Source organism: Lacerta agilis, chromosome 5 (genome assembly GCF_009819535.1).
Source record: "Lacerta agilis isolate rLacAgi1 chromosome 5, rLacAgi1.pri, whole genome shotgun sequence".
Taxonomy (NCBI): Eukaryota; Metazoa; Chordata; class Lepidosauria; order Squamata; family Lacertidae; genus Lacerta; species Lacerta agilis.
The window spans coordinates 34,504,819-34,525,766 of NC_046316.1; the positions used below are offsets into that span (position 1 = coordinate 34,504,819).

General features: G+C 39.2%; 1 protein-coding gene across 9 annotated transcripts in view; it reads left to right on the plus strand.

Annotated features, from left to right (window-relative positions):
• The window catches only part of CPEB3 (cytoplasmic polyadenylation element binding protein 3), a 73,639-nt gene that overhangs the window by 23,673 nt on the left and 29,018 nt on the right, over positions 1–20,948 (plus strand). For 5 of the 9 annotated variants that reach the window (XM_033149289.1, XM_033149290.1, XM_033149291.1 and 2 more), the window contains 2 exons: positions 4,469–4,628; positions 14,800–14,856. In XM_033149289.1, coding sequence (XP_033005180.1) covers positions 4,469–4,628; positions 14,800–14,856 — 217 coding nt within the window. The remainder of the gene's footprint in view (positions 1–4,468; positions 4,629–14,799; positions 14,857–20,948) is intronic. The other 4 variants (XM_033149293.1, XM_033149294.1, XM_033149295.1 and 1 more) reach the window with 2 other exon arrangements.

A 20,948-nucleotide genomic window follows, 5' to 3' on the forward strand; every position in this document is an offset into this window, starting at 1 on the left:
GTGAACTTTTGTGTTGGAGGAGTGTGTGTTCAGTTCACTTCTGCTATTGGTAGATCTTGGGTTATAGCAAAAGACAAAGTAAGTCTGACACGCCTGAAGTCTGCTCACCCCTGCCTTAGTCGCATCATGGGCTTTTGGTGGCTCAGTGTAGATTCTTTTTCTCTCTTTTTTTAGTATACTGCATTTTCAGGAGTTTTAGGAATATATGTGTCCTCAGGAAGCACATTCTGGTGTGTGGGTGTGTGTGAGAGAGAGAGCAAAGGATCTATCCCTACTGTCTTGCTTCTACCTACTTATGTTTCTAATAAATTCTGTGATTATAGTCTACATGTCTCCAGTCAAGTAGTCATTGGAATGCTAGTACTGTAGCATAGGTAGTTAGAAATTGGGAATCTTCCAGTTGCTATCCTAAGTGAGGTCTCTTGAAACTAACTTGCCATTCAGTTGTGTTAAACTAGCTCCAGAGCATAGACAATACAAAGTACATATTAGTTAAAATAACTGTAAGAACGTTTCCTCAGATCACTTCAGGGTGAATTTTATTTTATTACAAAGCAATTAGGCAAATTCATGGAGGACATTGTTAACCACAGTACTGTAGTTCAGTGCAGATGCACTATGCTTCAAAGTACGGATGCTGAGGGAAACAGAAGAGGAACATAACTTTCTTGCCTTGTTTCCAAGTACCTAGACATCTGGTAGACTATATGCAGAATATTAGATTTAGATTACTGTACTTTAGTCTGATTGTGCAAGACAATTTGTACATTCTTAGCATGATATTTGATTGTTGATTATATTATCCCCCCACTTAATCTTCAAAAAGCCCTTAATTGCTTACTTAATAGATATGGTTGAGCGGTGTTGCTTGGGCCCCATAAAACATTTGTATTTAAGTCAGGTTGGCCGGAGGCTTTTTGAACATTTAACTTAATGCTTGAAGGTGCATCAGCTCCTATACCACCCTACTCCAAAAAAAATTATATCTATCTGTCTGTCTATCTATCTATCTATCTATCTATCTAGACTAGGGGATTATCGGAAGGAACAGAGTAGCTGTTGGCAGATGGCTCCAACACAGAGTTGACAGTTCCAGTGGGCTGCCCATCTGGCAGCAAGTGACACATAAAGTACTTCTCCTGCCAGGAAATCATGGGGATGGATTACAAGCCTCTCCATTTTGTGCCAGATAATGACTTTCTGAGCATACTTTCTTGCATGTAGAAACGCCCACCAAAACCTTCCAATCTTCATTGGAGCCCACTGCCCATTGCCACCTCTTCCCCCTTCCCCAAAGTGAATGTTTTGTTCTGGGTGTGTGTGTGTGGCAGAGACAGGAATCTGTTTGAAATGAGCTATGCCTTTCTTTTGTCTGCTTGTAACAGGCCAAACATGGGTGTTAGTAAAGTTGAGCACTCTGGCACTGCATGTTTGCCCTGTTCTGGTCTTTATTATTATCCAGGGGTTTAAGGAAATCTAAATGGTTGGGTCCCTTCTCTTCCATTTTTAAAGAGACTACTGATGATTAACGTTATTACTGGATGTTACATTTCTTTGTGAAGTTCCAGAAGTGTTAGTAGGCAGAAAAGCAGTACAATATGAATGAAGCCATTACCTTGAATGAGAAATTTCTTAAGACATGAGTATTGTTTAAAATTATTTAAACTTTATCCCTTGTATATTCATGCATTTTATCCCTTGAAAAGCAACTGAAATGATAATATCCTTGAGGAAAGGTGTTGGGTGTCACTTTATCGCCCCCTTTAAAGTGCACATATTTTAGATCTATTGGGAAGGGTGTGGATTACGTAACTTTTGTTGCCACTTCCATCCCTGTACTATAGGTCTGTGTAGTGCAAACTTTCAAAGAGTAGGTTTTAGAACCTCAGCTATGTGCCCAGGCCTGCCAGGTCTGGCATCTACAAAGGAGAGTTTATGTAGGAGTTTATGTAGTATAGTAGTTAAGAGACCTTGTTATAAACCACAAATTCACCACATATCCTTAAGTAAGACTCTGAAATAGTGTCCATTCCTCTGCCTAGCCCTGCAGTTGTTCTATCCAACATCCCACTCTGGGATTACTTTACGTAAATAATAATGAACTTGGGTGGTGAGTGCTGAAAGAAATTGAGCCAGAATGGGGCCATTTGAGAAATGATACATACTGTATCAGCATGTTCAGGGAAATCAAAGCCCTGTAAAATGGGAGGAATAAATCTGAAACAACCTGGATTGAGCCTGTACAGTAGCTAAACAATGTTGAATGTAATGGAATGGTCTGTTGGAGGCAGGTATGGCTAGCTGATGGAACCCCGAACTGGAGCACTCCAGTTAGAAGGTGAAGATACAGCACAACTTATAGTTGAAGGTCCTACTTGTAGGGTCCTAATTGTGTGGACATAAAAGTGACCTACTTCATAGGTGTCAGCAAATTGCTGAGAATTTATGTAAAGCAGTTTGAGTACAATGGTTAATATTGCTCTTCAGTGGGAAAACTGAGTACAAATTCCCATTAAACTGTGAACCTCTTTTGGTGATACTGGAACAGACACACATAATGAGCTTATCCTATTTGAATGTTAGGAAGTAATGGAATCACCCCACATTACCCTTCTGATCATTATCATAACTGTTAATTAATGCACTTGCAGAAGAGAGAAAACGTGCCATATTCTTACTGAAAAAAATTAGAATATTTTGCAAGCAAATTTTCTGAGGCACTGAAATTACTGGCCCCTCCTCTCCCTCTGTGTCAAGTCCTTGTGTGCACAGGTTACTGTGTCTGGATCATGCATGTGAACAAGGCCTACTTTTAGTTCTGCAGCCCACTCATGGGTTTTCTCTCTCCAGTGGTGTAATGCAATCACTTGTCACATTTTGGCTGTGCCAGGGACACTTTGTCTGAGACTACATATTTTGCTGCTCCACTCAGTCAAGAGAGCTAGGTTACTACCAGCTTGAACACACTCGGAAGTCAATTAAAGTATATCTCTGTTTAGGGTTATTGTGAGAATTAGGTTGTCATCTAATATTTTTTTCTTACAGGTTGGTCTGGGTATATATGAGCTACCCCTCCCAAATTTCTTTTGGGTAAAAACATAATTTAAAATACTGTATCAGTACAGAAGCTTCCATAGGAAAGAAACAGTATTTGTTGTCATCAGCTTAATTTTAAACGGTCTTCAAAAAAAAAAAAAGAGTATAAAAAGGCTCTTGGATATGGATTAATAATTGATTCTTCGTGCAATGCTTGCTAACACTAAAATAAAAAATAAAACTCAGCTGAACCTGGCAAGGATTTTAGAGAGGCCACTGTGTGCTGCTTAGTCTTCTGCTGTGCTTCACTGCTTTTATCTGTTCTCAAGTTGTTTGCACAATCTTGCTGTGCCCAAGGGTTTTGTGTCAGAATAATTGCCTTATTTTTGCGAGCTGGCAATGCAGAGCGTCTTATTGGGTGCAAATGGTAAAATTTTCAGGGAACGCTGTTTCTGAGTGAGGCTGATCTCCTCCTCGCCCTGGCTACCCTATCTCTTAGTTTTGTGTATTAAGATACCAGGAAATGTAAAAATCCACCTTGTACTGATACATTATTTACCTTCCAGCAATCTTAATATGTGAGCAGCAATGGGATTAAAATAAAATTAAGGGAATTTTAGCTTTGAATCTCAAGAACTACAGTGTTCCAGTCACAGAACAGACCCTTTCTATCTACTCCTGCCTTCTGCAGCCTACTTTGCCCCACCCGCAAGCTGCGCTTGAGTGTCAGAGCGGCATCTGGAATAGGATTTTTATTTAATTTGCACATTTGATGAGGCTTGGGGGAAGGAACAACAGGAAAGGCACGTCAGCATAAATCCAAGAGCTTGCAGAAACTCATATGATAATAGAATTTGCTTTAATTCTAGATCTAGGGTATATAAAATGGATTTATTTATTTATTTAGTGCAAATTATGCTTCACATAATTTGGGTGCCAATTTCTTAATCTCTCCAAATCTGAAACAGTTACAGCACATCTTCTTAGTTCTAGGTCTTTGTGGCTTAATGTCTCAATTTCTCAATCTGTGGGGGAAATGGAAGGGATATGTGAAAATCTTTGTCTTAGATGTGGATTTGGTTCCTTCCAGATAATGTTGCAATAGAAGAGGAACATTCATTATAGTTTTATTCCAGCATTGATTCTGACATTCTGAGACCTTTCTGGTTACTCACTTCAATAAGCTGTCAAGTTAAAACTGTGTCCTTTATTGCAACATTCACACTTGCCATGATCAGTTGCATTTATAGAAAAGAGGATCTTTCTCTTTACATGTTCTGCACTCAAAATGTTCTGAAGGACTTACCATATTTAGCTTTGCATATTTTGCTAATTTTACAATAAATTTGTGGTGAGTGGGAAAAGTGTTAAGTGTTTGCATTATTTAGTGATGACATTGTAACGGTCCTCTTATTTTTTGTTTTTTTCCTAGGACCGGAATCGGCCCTATGATACTTTTAACTTGCACTCTTTGGAAAATTCATTAATGGATATGATAAGGACTGATCATGAGCCTCTTAAAGGTAAACACTACCCTCCCAGTGGCCCACCAATGAGTTTCGCTGATATAATGTGGAGGAATCATTTTACAGGTTAGGAATATTCATATGTTCATACTCACTTTAAAAGAAAACATCTTTTTTGCTGCAGTAACATTTATGTTATACTTTTTGCTAGTAAACAAGTTGCTAATATGTTTTATGCTATTCTTTGGCTTAAAAATCTCAGTTAGCTAATTAAGCATATAGTGTGGTTGATGGTGCAACTGGATGCTAAATAATCATGATTTCTTTAGAGGCCGTTTTTTCTTTTACAAAAAATATCTTAGGCTTTCAACTTCTAATTTTTAAATCAATGAAACCTACAAAATTGATAATCCAGTTATTCTGTTATGAAATGGGTTGTTAATATTTTCAAGTGGTTGTTTAAATATCTACCCATAATTATCATGTTTCCAATGTGGATACAAATCTCAAATGGTTCGGAATTAGGGGAAAGAACGATTACATTTTAAAAAATCACTTCTTTGGTTGATGTAATGAAATATTGATATCTCTTCAGCTGAGCAGACCAGGCTGTTCTTTCAGCTCCAGTGATAAAGATTAAACTACTCCTAGCACTCATCATAAACTATGTGAGTGAGTGGTTTCGGCAGCTTTTAGTTTAATAATTCATACTAATGTCTACTTCAACATCAGTCTCTCCAGTCTTTAGCTAAATGTGCCATATAGCTTTCAGGAATTACTTAACAGAGAGCAATGGATTTTTGTTGAAAAAAATATTATCACAGATATTTAGTGCACAAGTTTTGAGCAATATCTAATTGCTTATCAAACTTTGGAGATCAAGCAGTTAGTCTTGAGCATGGGACAGGATGTCTGGGATCTAGGCAGATCTTGTATTTAACTGTCCAGATGGAGCAGAAAATGAATTTGCATTCATTCCAAGCTCCATGGGACACCTAGGAGATATTGGAGGTCAAAATAATCAATTTAGGTTGGTTGTAGGAAGGCTGAAGACTGGGCAAGTGTATATGAGAACTGGTACTCAGAACAGTGAAGCGTTTTCATCTTTTAGCCTTTTAATTCCAGTGAAGTTCAGAATGCAAGCCTCAAGTAAAGACCCTGTTAAAATGATTCACTTCTTTGGAATTGCTTGTTTGGCTGAAGTGAACTATTCCTGCAATGCCATTTGGACCAAATGTTTTATTTACACTTGTTTCCCACAATATTTGCTGTTTCACTTCACAATGATATGCCATGAATTTCTCCCTAAACCTAGTAATTTTACTTGCAAAATATCATAGAACTGAATTCATAGAATTGAATGCATAAACTTGTTTGAAAACATTTACTGTATTTCTGTGATGTCACATAACTCAAGTATAGTTTTAGGACATGCCAACATAATGACATTAAACAATATTGTGCCAATGCAGTCTGTATCGGTGGCTAGGGTGTGGTGGTATTTGCTAATCAGTGGGTTCTAAAATCACAAGGAGCACACTCTACGCTATTTGAGATGAGCTACAATGTGGTAGCTCAACTATCTGCTTCTTCAGGTGGTATATAACACCACCCAAAGAAGGCAACTGACCAATTAACTGGCCTCAGGAAGTGCTCACCTACAGTGCCTTCACCTTGCCAGGATTCAGGCTGATTCTTTTTCTTCCCAGCCCACCACTGAGTCCAGGCACTGGTCTGGGCTTGTATGTCCTTTTCTGATTCAGATAGTAAATATGGGGCACTAAAGCTAACTAACCTAATTAAAAACATGGCTGTGGGGAAATGGCAGCCTGAGTCAGCAGACTAGTTAGACTGTGAGCAAGCTTCTATGACATTATTTGGGAGTCCAAGTGTAAGTTCTTGTGTTTGAATGTCACTCCCCCCAAGCTTTGACTGATAGGTTTGGAAGGCCAAGTTTGAGGAACTTTCACTTGCATGCGTTGGCCTCAGATTGGATAATTATGATGCTGGAAAGATGTAGCTTTAACCATCTCCTTGTTTTCTTACAAACCAGCCACCCAAATGGCACCACATGGGCCTGTTTTATTTCTATACAACATTATGTGCTTTCTGTATGTTTCTAAAAACAATTGGCTAGCTTTCTTCTTCTTTTTTTGAGGGAATAACTGGGGTGTGTGTGTTGGTTCCTTACAGAAGAAAACTATATACCTGAGCTTAATGGGAACTTAGACCTTTACAGCATACCTGTGCCTCTGAAATGCTCCCCCCCACACAAAAAAACATTCCTACACAGACAGCAAGTGTGCCAAGAAAAAGACCCCTGGAAATGGTTTCCTGTGGACACATACATATGAAAGATTTGAGTAGTGTACCCAACCTCCTATCAGCCCCAGCCAGCATGACCAGTGATGATGGGTGTTGCAGTCCAGCAACATATAGAAGACCACAGGTTTCCCATCCCTGCTTTTGTCTCTGGTGCAGTATGGCCTAGGTGCTGCTGTGTCATAACAAACTTCATAACAAGCAGCCCTCCTGTGTATCTTGTAAAGGCAGTACAGTACTAGAAAAAGTAACCAGAATTAACCTAAATACTCAGTCTGAAGTTGCAATACACTTATTTGTCCTTGAATATAACCATGTGACCTGTCTCTGCAGGGATAACATGAGATGTATTCTATGTCTCAAGGACTAATTTACTTCACATATATGTGTGCCAGATGCTTGAGGCAGCTTTTAATGAACTGTTATGATGTCAAACTCAGTAGATATTTGTACATACAGTGTTCCAGTACTCCCTATTAGGCATAAAAATGCAAATGCATGTTTGAAGAAACATGGAAAGTTGATAAAAACCTGTGCATATACATTCTAGTCTCCATCCTTTTCTAAAGGGGTGTCTTTTAACTTGTGAGTTTGCTGTCTTTCAGAGAGACCAGTTGCAGAAAGGCAAGAAAAATGCAGTGTAGGCTTGTGAATTGGAGGATTAGTTTTGGTAGAAAGGTGGGATAAAAATAATTTGAATAATAAGGCTGGCTTTAGTATTGGCCTACCAACTGGACCTTAAACAAGTATCTGAGATGTTTTGGAATTTTCATAGCAAATGTATCAAACTACTGTATGATGAAATAAGAGGTATTTGGGGAACGTCTGTAGCAGTCTGTGCAGTAAAAGTATGCTGGTCTCTTTCTGCTAAAATGAACTATTGTGTTTGAAAATAGAAGATATGAATGTGTGCTAGCCAGTTCAGTTTTCCTTCTGCCAGATAAACAAATCTTGGAAGGTCTGCTTCACAGCCATTAAGTCTTTTCAGATAAAATGTCAGCTTGCCACTGGGCACTGTGAAAAGCTCTCAACACCTATTCTTCTATGAAGTGTCCTTCTGACTGACTTCTGGTTCTACTCTTTATACAATTGTGCCTGAGTATAGCACTGATCTTGCTGAGCCTTTTGCCTTCTCTGGAACACAATTCCCACTAGTCAAGTTTACATACTGAGACAGAATCTTTGCTGCAACTTGTGTTAACTGTTGTGTTAAAGACCTAGAAGTCATAGGAAGCAGCTTTGTATGATAACATATATCACCATATAGAAGCTTTTATTCTTCTGGAACTAAAGGTCTACTCCAGCTGCTTGGCAAACCTAATTCAAGCACCATATGTGTCTTAATAATCTCAAAGGCCAGAGAAGAGCAATTAAGGTCTTATCATAAGCTTAGCAGTTATGACATAGGTAGTTTAGACAGTAATAATTCAGTATCTACTATTGTTTTTAATTTAATAATTATTATTTATTAGAAAAGACTTGATCATCATCATTGGCCACCTGCTGATGGAAGTGTGTGGACCACTGGTTCCACATATGAATCTGCATTTGTGAAGGGGGAGGGGACTGAGTATCATGTCCTTGATGTGTATGCTTTGTTACTTAGTCCAGTGGGCACATTATAAATTGCCCTTTGCTCTGAACAGATGCAAATGTCTACCAGCCATCACTATTGTTAAACTGTAGCAGATAGGTTTTCTAATGAACTATAGATTCTTAAAATGTATGGGGTTTTTTTTTTTTTAAAAAAAAAAGTCTGGTGGTGTTTATTTTCATTTTCGCTGAGTCATGTACCGGTAGTTGTTTTGCTCAGCAATATTGACACTGCTGGTGATTATTGTTTATTGTAGTTCTCAGCATTATTGAGAACCAGGCAGCTGAAGGGCATCGTGATAAAGATAATGTTAAGGGAATGAAATTCAGTCCCTGTAGGAGTGCACAAGTTCTCTAACCCAGATCCAGTCAGCTGAGGTCACGTGGCTGGAATTACACAGTTGGCTGCTAACCCTTTTTGGCTCAGTACCGCTGGGACTGCCTGCTAAAAAGCAAAAAGAGGACATTGTGTGCTGCAACATAATGTTTATGTAAAGTGTGTTTGAAGTCTCTCTGTTTAGAATATTTCATTTATGAAGAAGAATGACCTCTTAGAACTTTAAAATATTTGGGTTTTTTCCCCCAGGTACTGTGAGCCAAATACAAGTTCAGAGGCAGTCAAAGTTTTTTTTACCTTCCCTATCTATGGGGAATCTGAAGTCCATTTAATATTCTACACCTTTTAGAACCAGTTTGCATACCTTGTTTAAGCCATTTAAAATTTTTTTCTATTTAAATATAAATATACTTAAATTCCACATAGATTCCTTTAAAATATAAGTAGTAATGTTTAAATTATAATATATATAGGCGTATTACTGGTCAACATATCAATTTATTTTCCAGAATCTTGAGTTTTTCAAGGTTGCACCCTTCATGTTGATGACAGAAGTTTAGAACCATCTTGTTGATAAAATTTCAGATGCAGTACTTGTACCATAGATTTAATCAGAATATTTTTTTTAATCTGGTAGGCAATGTATGTGTAACTCATTCGTTGACATTTTTTAAGAGTAGGTGGGTGGATAGATGTTATTTTCTTTTATTTTTGAAGAATTTGCAGTCTTTCTATCTGCTTTCTCTTACGTTGTTAAGCACAACAGCTATTTTCATACCATTGTACACTGGCATGAATTATTTCTTCTTCCTGTGCTTTGAGCCGCTTCAAGCCTTCAAGTAAAGTAGAAGTGGGATTTGACCAATTTTACCATTACTGCTTATGTTCTCTTAAAGTTAAACATAATGAGAAACTTGATGCACATGAAATTGTTCACTCTCACCTTAGTGCCTCTGGAGTGGAGAACTATGGTCCGACTTACAGTGCTAATACTGCAGCTTCTCTTGAGCCATGCTTATACTGAATAATAGTTTTCACCATAGGAAGTTTTGCTATCTGAGTAACACACTCCTTAGTCAAAGAAAAAATAGAATATGTGCTCTATAGTAGAGGACATCAGCTAATACAGATATCTATAATCATTTTCAAAAAGCAAATTTTCTTCCCTAGTAGTTCTTGAAATAAATCTAATGATCTAAGTAGGGCTACTGATAATAATAAAATGTTCAAATATTAAATTGGCAAAAATAAGTTCTGTTCTCTACTGGATATAAATGTCTGCTTATAACTCAGCACTTGGTTCTGGCATCATTTTCTAATGGATCTCCCTCCTCTACCTTTTCTCCTCACTTCCCTTATTTATCATTTTTAAGCTTGTATGCATGATGGCAGGGCTTGTGTCTCATTTTGCCAATAGATGTGAGCTTCTTTGGCAGACCTTTGTCCGAAATGTGGGAAATAAATGATTCAGACTTGTTGCAATTAAGCACTTGCCTTGTGGTGAATTAAAGTTGCCCCAAGTAACTGCATGCAGGCCCACCCCTGAGGGAGAATACAGGTGCTGTTGGCACAGCTCTCTTCTATGCTTTCTTGGTCAGGAAAATCCTGTCCCCACACCTCCTCCCTGGCCATAAAAATAGGGAGTACCTAAGCCAAAGAAGTCGAATGAGGGGAAGAGTAAGTGTAATGCACCCAGTCAGGGTTGGCAGTAACTGCCCTGTCATGATTTGCAAGCTGAATACATGATGCAAACATTTCAACTGGTATACTTAAAGTTTTGTTGTTGTTGTTCAGTCGTGTCCGACTCTTCGTGACCCCATGGACCAGAGCACGCCAGGCACACCTATCTTTCACTTCCTCCCGCAGTTTGGCCAAACTCATGCTAGTCACTTCGGGAACACTGTCCAACCATCTCATCCTCTGTCATCCCCTTCTCCTTGTGCCCTCCATCTTTCCCAACATCAGGGTCTTTTCTAGGGAATCTTCTCTTCTCATGAGGTGGCCAAAGTACTGGAGCCTCAACTTCAGGATCTATCTTTCCAGTGAGCACTCAGGGCTGATTTCTTTAAGGGTGGATAAGTTTGATCTTTTTGCAGTCCATGGGAGTCTCAAGAGCCTCCTTCAGCACCATAATTCAAAAGCATCAATTCTTCAGCGATCAGTCTTCTTTGTCCTTAACCACTTTGAACTTGAAACTGAAAATATCAACCAAAAAAAAACACAGTTGTATTTGTATTAGTTTCAGTCAGACATTATTACTACTGTAGTCTTCTCCCTAAAAGTGAGATTCTTGGGTACAGCTAAACTAAAACACAGAATGCTGACTAATATTATATGTTATTGAGATATTTTTGAAACAGCAGTAATTACTAATTCTATTGCTGATCAACTTCTCACACAAAAATTAATGCAAAGTATTTCAGTTTTAAGTTATTCACTTAAGGAGCTGAAGAATGAAACTATCATGTGTACTTTTCTATTTAGAGCTCTTAGTATTGTAAGAACAAGTATGCGTGACTACTCATACAATTTGACATTTTTTCTTTTCTGGGAAGGTAGTTGTCAAGAGAAACTTAAAAATAGAAGGCAAAGGGCAGGTGACAAAATGTCACACAGGCAGCACCTGGCAGAGTGACTGAATGAACACATACACACACCCCAGATGTCACACTCTTGATTCTATTTTTATATCTGGTTGAATAGCACAATTCCAGCCTCAGCAAAGGAAAGGAGGAGAGAGATTAAATATGCATTGAGAGCCATAATTCATAGCATGCTCATTTATTCACTCATATCTAACCATAAAACAATTTAAATGGTTGGGTAACCTTTTATTGCAATCATTATGCTGATAACTATTTTGGCAGACATTTGTGTGCCATATGGGATTCTTCTGCAGACATAGCTAGAGATTAGATTGGATTCATGTGCTGTTTCTTGCTTGGGTAGTGTTCACACCTCCCTTTGATGAATGGGTGATTGATTGCATATTGGGTATAGGGCTGCCCCTGCTATACCACAGTGAGAAGTCAATATATAACTTGCTTCTTATTCTTGGAACTGGATATCTCATGAATGAATATGAAACATGAATGTGGGTAGCAAATTCCAGTGAAGGTGCCTTTTTTCTCCTTCCAATCTCAAGTGAGGCTTCTATTAAGATTTTTTAAACTGCCCTGCATTGACTTGAGTTCCTGAACAAGCTATTTAAGAGCTTGCTATAACACTCAGGGTGGTGGTAGAATGGCTGGGCTGATGAAAAGTGCAAGATCTAAGCCTTTATCTAAGTCTTAACCTTTATATTGTCCTTGTCTGTTGAGTCTGTATTCCAGAGTTTATGTAACTCTGTGTAAACAGTTTGCTATTTATTTTGGACTAAGTTAAAAACAACAACACTAAGATTGAACTAGCTAGAATTCATTTAGGATCTCAACTGCTATTTGGGGGCGGGTAGTTTATAATTAAAACAAATATTGATATACAGCCCTCTGTGGTGCATACAGCAGCATGACCACACCCAAGCACAGTCTCCTGAATATGTTAACCATATTCTTATTACTTCGTTTTCTGGTTCTGGCATGCTACTGTTGTCACCTTGGGTAGTAACCAAAAATTATTTCACAGGCTGGCTTGATCATGTCAGCCTTTCAAATAAGTTCACAAGAAGTTACAAATGTGATGGTGGATGGTAGTCCTCTTAAGGTGAATTAATTGTGGGGGTTTGGAGCAATAGCAAGCATTTATATAGCACTTTAGAGTCTTCAGAGCACTTCACATACATGATCTTGCTACATGCACCCAATAAGGTAGGCCAATATCCCCATTTTGTAGAGGAAATTTTCAGATTTAGGGAAGATGGTTTGGCTTGCCTAAGAACAGCAGCTGAGTTCATGGTAGGCAAGATTCAAACTAGAAAATTTCTGGTTTAACAGTCTCTTTAATTTGCAGAAATGCAGTGATTTGCAAAAATACAGCATACTGCTATTGCAGTCCTCTTTCAATCACTACACAAGTTTTAGTGAATCAGAGAGGGTCACAAAAGTTGCCAGAAGCAAGGCAGAGAGAGGATTCTTTATACTAACATCTTAATGGTCTCCAAGCATTTTCTGCATTGCAGTGGGTTAGACTAGATGACTCTTGGGGTCTCTTCCAACTCTTAAGCTATGTGCCTCAAGGATGCTGCTGCTTCATTTCAGAAAAATGGAAGAAGGGATTTATTTCTGTCTTAACTATCAGCATCCCATTAAGCAGGCACTGAACACCTGTGGGTTGTCTTCTTCTTTCCAGTGATTTAGTAGTGTTGGAATTGACAAGAACAAGCAACAATCCAATAGACTGAAATCATGAGAATTCTTCAGGTGTTCCTTTCTCCACATAATTAGCATTGCATTGAGGAGGAAATGGGGGCCAACCACACTTGTCCTTTCCCTTCAGTCATCTCTCTCCATGAGTTGGAGGGTGACTGTCTACAGCAGGGAGCCTACTCTACTTGTGTAGGCTCCTTTGCAGATTTTAGAACCAGTGGGAAGTCCACGTGAATGAATGGAAACACGGCTGTAGACAGTTGCCGTCCAGCTCACAGAAGGGGATGGTGATGGAGGAGAGTGCTTTTCCCTACTTCCTCCTGAGTGCAATGTAGTTGTGTCAAGAAAGGAACACTTGAAGAGGGCTTTTGTGAGAGTTTTCATTAGCAGTTTTTCTTGCTGAGCTAGTGAGGAGGGACAAATACTTTCATTTCTAGGGTTCAAGATTTTTCTTAAGGTGTTAGTTACTTGCTATAACTAAATAATTTAAATTATTGAATTGCATAGTTGAAGAATAATAACAATATAATAATATTACATGAATATTTTATTTAGCAGTGGAACAGCCCTGGTTGGTCTGATGGCTGTCACCTTTATCAGGAGAGAGATGGCAACAATGCAACCATGTTGGCTCTCCCTGATGTGTTAGCACGTTTGACACTGCTGACCATGGTGTCCTTCCGCAACCACTCAGGGGGTTGGGAGACACTCTGTTAAAGAGGTTCTGCTCCTACCTGTGGGGTCACTATCAGAAAGTAGCATCAAGGGTCTGTTGCCCTGCCCCATAGTTTTGGGACTATTTAGCTATGCTGATATTTATGAAATGATTGGGAGTTGTCATCTGTGTATTTGGATCATGGTGTTATCGGTATGCTGATGACCCACAGCTCTCTTCCCATTCCATCTGAATCTGGAGAGGCTGTGAAGGTGTTGGAGTGGTGCCTGGAAGCATGATACACTGGATGGAGGCCAATAAACCAAAGCTCAGTTTTAGTAAGGCAGATGAGCTGTGGGTGGCTGGTTCCTATGTCTTGTAATTAAGTGAATGACCTGCTTTGGGAGGGGTTGCACTTCCTCTGCAGGCACATGTTCATAGTTTGGGAGTACTCATGGATTCCAATCTGTCACTGAAGTATCAAATACCTTCTGTGACTTGGAATGCTTATGCCCAGTTTAAACTACTTTGACAGCTGTTGCCATTCCTGAATGGTGATAGCTTGGTCTCAGTACTTCATGCTGTAGTAAACTCTAGTCTGGACTACTGCAATGTGCTCTACATGTGACTGCCCTTGAAGATAATCCAAAAGTGGCATGTGCTACAATAAGAACCCCGCCCCCATATATGCTTTATAATGTTTTTTATAATTATTTATTGTTTTGTTTGCTGCTCTGGACTTCTTTGGGGTTGGTTGGGATAAAATAATACTATATGATTAACATAGGTCTGTCATGTTAATAATTTAAAAAGTGTAAGTCTGAACTGAAATATTACATTTAATTAAATTAATAAAGTGAAATTGGCAGTGTTTAAAATTCATCTGATCTTCCCCTTCCATTTTTTATTGTTTTTTTAGCAAATAGAATGCATAATTAGATAATTACTATTAAACATTCTTATAGAGAAGTATGTCAAAAGCAATTTTTCCCAGTTTCATTACCATTTTTATGTAGTTGTGAAATCTAGCATTGAAAAGTAGCCTAATGAATATAAAATATGATGCCAGAATGTTCTATTTTTTAGGTCGTATGGGTATAAATTTTCATCATCCAGGAACAGATAACATTATGGCTCTCAATAGTAAGTTTACATTTATCTTCTTATAATGCATTTTATATAATTTGGCTATACTCAATATGCTTTTAAATATTTGTCTTTTGGGTACAGTGAGGAGAAAGTAAAAATAGATGAAAAGTCTATGTACATTTAATCAGTCTCTACTGCTACTATAATGTGAAACAAATCACAGAACACATCTATGGACACAGAGGTAATATTTGATCAGATGCTGATTTTGTGGAGATCCCTTATAAAATCATGAGGATCCATAATAATCTGTGCCTTATATCCATGTTCCCATGACAGTGCTGGAAATACCCAATCTGTGATTTTGACAATGCAATCAGTGGAGATGGATGTGATTTGAGATTTAATGGTGATTATTGGTGGTGTGTAAAATAAAAATGCAGCTTTGAGAGGATGTTTTGCTGAATCTCTCATGCATGTCTCACCTCTCTTTCTCTGACTCCTGCAGAGCACCATTTTCCTGCTCCCAGTTTTCCAGATTGTCCCCCTTTATACTTTATCCATTCTCAGTCAGTCCACTTTCTATTCTGCTGCTCACCTGATGATTGAAAAGCATATAGAGCTAACTGACGAAGTAGAAGTGGCCACTGTTCTGGCATCATCATCACTTTGAACATAACTTGCAGAAAGGCTGCATGCAAAACTTTATAATTAAGAACAATGCTCCTTCATTTTCTTGTACTTTTCAAATGTGGGGAGGGGGATAGTCACCTTTGCCATCTCACGACAAATGGGGAGTGGGGGAGGGCTCAGAGGCTTTGCAGGTGCCAGAGGAAGTCATAATGGGTGTCGTTGTGCCCATGGACGCCATGCACATAACCCCAACTTTAAAACCTCTCCCAAAACCAGTAGTACGGGACTGTGGAATGGACTCCCTGTCCTTCCCCGGCGGTTTTTAAGCAGAAGTTAGATGGCCGTCTGTCATGGATGCTTTAGTTGAGATTTCTGCTTTGTAGGGGTGTGTGTGACTAGATAACCCTTCCAACTCTACAGTTTTATTCTATGTGAGGCATAGGAGTGTCTTTCTACTACTGTATGTCACCTCATTCACTTAGTCCAGTATATGCAGATCCCGCTATCTGCACGCTTGCTATCTGAAAGATCAGTTATCCACACTTAAAGGATTATGCCCAAATATCACTCAGCAGGTTCACCTGTCTGAACAGCTGACTTCCTTACTTACTTCCTTGTTTGTTTGTGCTTTGTTGGTTGGAAGCAGCCATTTTCCAGAAGAAACCATGGAGAGAGGAAGAGGGGAGCGAGATCAGACAAATCAGAGAGCAGGAGAGATTGGACAAATCAGTTTTGTTTTTTTATAAAAATAAAAAACTTTATCTCTCTTTTGCTGATTGGCTGCAGCCATTTCAGGAACAAACCATGGGGGGGGGGGGGAACAAGAGCAGACAAATCCTGCGTTAGAAATATTTCCATAGGAAATAATAGAAATTGTGGACATGTTATGTCAGGGGTTGGCAAACTTACCCGGCCTCGGGCCGGTTCCTCCGGTGCCGATTGTGTGGCGGGCCAGAGGGCGGGGAAGCGTGCGCCCATACACGTGCGCACACACTATTTCTGGCACACTTCTAGGTTGGCGGAGCACTGGAAATAGCTTGTGCGCATGCGCATGGGCCTCCTCTGACCTGGAAGTGCACCGGAAATGATGCTTGTGCATGCGCTCAAGCTATTTCCGGCTCTCCGCCAACTCGGTGATGGGCAGCCGCACCACGCCAGTAAAAGCAGGCCGCGGGCAGCGGGGGGCATCGTAGGCCGGATAATTGGCTCACTTGGGCCGTATCTGGCTCACGGACCTTAGTTTGGGTACCCCTGTGTTATGTGAACAGTTGCTGAATGAAAAATTTCCAGGTAATGCATTGTGTTCAGTAAGCAGGACCTGCATGTACAATGCAGTGCCTTTTTTAATGTAGTGAAACATTTTGGGCTTCAGCAGCCTGAGAATTATGCCCTGTTCAGGTCTTTAACTCTAACACCATATGTTGGGAAGGCAAGAACAGTAGCTTTACAATACTTGTTTATTGATTAGTGAAGGGCATTCTGCATATGCTCAAAGGCACACATTTCTTCACACCAGAATATTGCAGCATGATGGTTTGCAGTGACTAAAGGAAAAACATGGCTGATGCTTAAATTCCTTCTGGCCTTCCTCTTCCCTTGCTTAGGGGGTAGCTTTTGTGGTATGTCTAGATGTTGTGGCACTACAACTCCTATAAGCCATAGCCAGAATGGCAAGTTTTCAGGGTTGGTGGGAGCTGTAGTTCAACATCATATTGACTATCCCTGTCTTAACATAGTTCTGAGGTAATTCCCCACTGTAAACAGGGACAGCAGCAAAATAGTATCCAAGAGATGTCTCTCTAATGTTCTGCCTAAAGGTTACCTAATAGAACCAATATCACCCTGGTGTAGCTACAGGCCACATATTAAATGTTCTCTAATTTTAGCTAAGTTCAATTGTGAGAGTAAATATTAAATAAAACTGATCCGTTTGTGCTTAAACCTACTTCAGAATCCAATGCTAGACATGGTTCAGGGAATGAGGCCCTTGCAGGCTGACCTCATCATTTGAGAACAGAGTCACACTAATATACAAAATCTCTATTGCAGGATAAATTTTAGTAACATGAATGTGTTCTGTAACTATACACAGATCTGGTTAACTTAACATGTAATGCTAAGCCAAACCAAGGCTTAGCACAAATGAGCAAACCTGCTGGATCTCAGAGAGATTGCAGCTGCTTTGCTCCTCTGGTCCTGCTGCTGCCCTGCTGCGAGTTAATGCATGGTTTGGCTTAGCATTATGTCTGAATCCAGGCTTGTGGTTTATCTCCCCTAGACAAACCACAAGTGGTAAGCCATAGAACAAACCTTGGCTACTGTTTGGGGTTCATTAGGAGCAAGATAAATGTTGGAAAAGTTGGCTTTTAGTGTAGTTGACTTTTCCAGTATAACTGGAAGTTAGACTCTGGAAAAATCAGCTATTAACAAACATAAGACATGCTATCCACAGCACTCAGTTGATTTTTTCATAGGAAGTTACTTCAAACCAAAGAATTAGATTTAGATGTGGTTTGTGCACTTTTGCCGTGCAGTGACTTGCCAACTTGCTTCTTTTCCCTATTCCAGTAGACAAACGGAGGAATGGGTTGAAATATATTTTTGATTGATAGTATTTAGTTGACCGAGATTAATTAGCATTTTCATTATCCAAGCATTTTTTGTCCTTCCTTCCCTAGTTCCATGGAAACATTTTACTAACATATTATTTTCTTTATGGTATCATTTAAATTTTTTGAGGGGGGGGAGTTATGGTTGTAAGTTGTTTTTAATTGTTTTTAATCTTGTGTTTTAATGTTGTGATCCACCCTACGACCTTAGATTGAAGACTGGATAGTTAATAAAAATTATTCATCATCATCACCATTATTCATTTCATTTCTATACTGCTTTATATTGTTAAGAAAAAAAATCTCATTGGTTTACAAACCTACATTTAAACACCAAACAAAGCAATCCAGAATAAAACATTATTGAAGAAAGTCAAAGTATAAAGTATACATTCAAAGCAACATAATTACCAGGAAACTAAAATATTACCTTAAAGATTTAAAACATTACAGAGGAGAGCAACTACAGAATATACATTTAACACAGCAGAATTAACAAAAAACAAAACAAAACGAAACCCTTAAACATTACAAAAGAAAACTTTACTAGAAGGCAAATAAAAATGCACTCTTAAAACAGCATAATTAGCAAGAGAATAAAAGACAGTCATACCTCTGGTTACGTTCGCTGCGGGTTGCATTTTTGCGGGTTGTGAATGCGGCAAACCCGGAAGTGTTTACTTACGGGTTTCGCCATGCGCAGAAGCGCAATATTGCCGCTCGGGATGTGGACTTTTCGGGGTGCAAACGGCACCCCGGAACGGATCGTGTCCGCCACCCGAGGTACCACTGTATTATCATAAGCATAGAACATACTTGCATCTGTTGCTACCAACCACTGTTCATGGCAAGTGGTGGCTGTGGAAGTTCAGGTTTGATGACCTGGGTTTTCCCTAAGAGGCAGCCAAAATCATCTCTCATCTCTCAACTTTTGTAGCTGGAATGAATCAGGGCCCCACCCTCCCAGGCCACGTAGAAAAAGGCCTGCAGGCCAGGGAATGGGCTGTCCAAATCAAATAGCCAAGATGGTCTCCGGCCACAGTTTTCTGGTACTTCTGAACCAGTGAACTATGGGCTCATCCATACTGTTGTCTAATGTGGCTAGTGTAAGCTTCCTATTCCTTCATTATTTCTCTGTTGTCCAAATGACATTCTCCTCCAAATCACTGCCTTCCTGCACTTCCTTTTCCTTAAGTCTGGATTTTCTTATACCTGGGATACTTCAAAAAGTGGAGGAAAGGAATGATGAGCTCTGGAGTGGAACAGTATTCAGGGTCTCAGATAGTGGCTGTTGAAAGGTAAACAGGATCTTGTGTAAGTTCAAGGATGGATAGTGGTGAATGGTTGGTGGATAGGAAACAGAAGCTGTAGAGGAAACGTTTGTTCAAAGGATGAGATCCAAGATGTTCAGAATGGAAGAGAGAATAGAGATAAGATGCCATTGGGTGTTCAATTTAAGACCCATGTGATGCTCATCTTGCAGAACCAGTAGGCATGGGGAATCAGCTTTGGAAGGGTGAAGGCACTTGTGCAAAAACCAACTGGTGGACCTCTTCAACTTTAACATGATAGAGGTGGAACATAGATGATCTGTGTGCCACTAAGATGATATAAATCACCTCCCTTGACAAACAAAATTTTGATTTTTTGATTAAGTGGTTTATAAAATTTCTTAAATATTATTGTGGCTTTCGTGGGTTTTTTTTAATTGCATTTAATTTTTAAAAGCTGATGCTTCTGAATGATGATAATGTAGCATTAGGTTGGTTCTGGAGGCAAGTGCCAGAAGGTGATGGTGGGAATCTATTGCTCTGCCCCTTGGCCCTTTCATTAATTGGATACCACAGGATTCCAACTTCTTTCAGTCCTTTTTTTTTAAAGTTGGCACCTAAAGCACAAAGAAATGCGATAAATAAAAGCATTTCAAAACTAGCTATAATTTCTTCCCTCCCTCATCCTATCCCTTGCCAAGGGGAACAATGATCAGTGAAACAAAAGAAATAACACATTAAAAGAAAAGTTACATAACCTGCCCCACCCCATATTTATGCAAACATTAAATCACATGAAGTTTTCTTAAGAAATCTAAGACTTTGGAAAAACTCAAGGAATCTTTGCCAAATACTTTGAAATTTTTCCAGATGGTCACACTTAAGATAAATAACTTTCTCTTTCACAGCCATGTTGGTAAAATCTTGTGTCCAAATTTCTGGATCTGAACTAGCTTAGCACAGCAGGACCAATTGTGTTTAGCTTCAGTTTCTGCACATTGAACCCAAGCTTTCAGATGTTTGTTTGGCCCCGATAGATGCGTTAAGTATCCTAAAATTTCATATATAGAGCATAGATTAAATGGCATATTTAAGACTATGTGAATGAATGCCAGTGCGGCATTCCAAAAGTTGAGGCTGTGAAGTATGTGCGTCCCTCCCAAACTGCAACCCTGCCCTGTTTCTCAATAGCTACATGAAATCTCTGAGTGAAGTCATGTGGAGTTCCAGGCTGAAATATTATCAGAGCAAAGTATCCTCAGCATACTATCTCATTAGTTTCTAGGAAGACTGTGGGCTTATGAGACCTGAGCATAATACTCCAATCTTGTGTGGTCTTTGGGCTCAACTCTGCAGGTTTTTCTTTTAAACCCCTAAACTGCTCAGAACTGGAGCAGTTCTTTTTATATGTTCCCTTCCATGCACGCCAGTCACGCCACTTAAAGCTAGTGATCACTGACTTCCTCTGCTGCCTGATTATTAATGTTCATTTACTGCTGCTATGTTTTGTTGCTATTGCTTTTTATTGCTGTTTCAAAAATATTTATTATATTTAAATTTCTATATTTCTATTTTATTTGTTTGCTGTAAGCTGCTTGTGCTTATTAAAGGACAAGTGGGATAAAAATTTCTA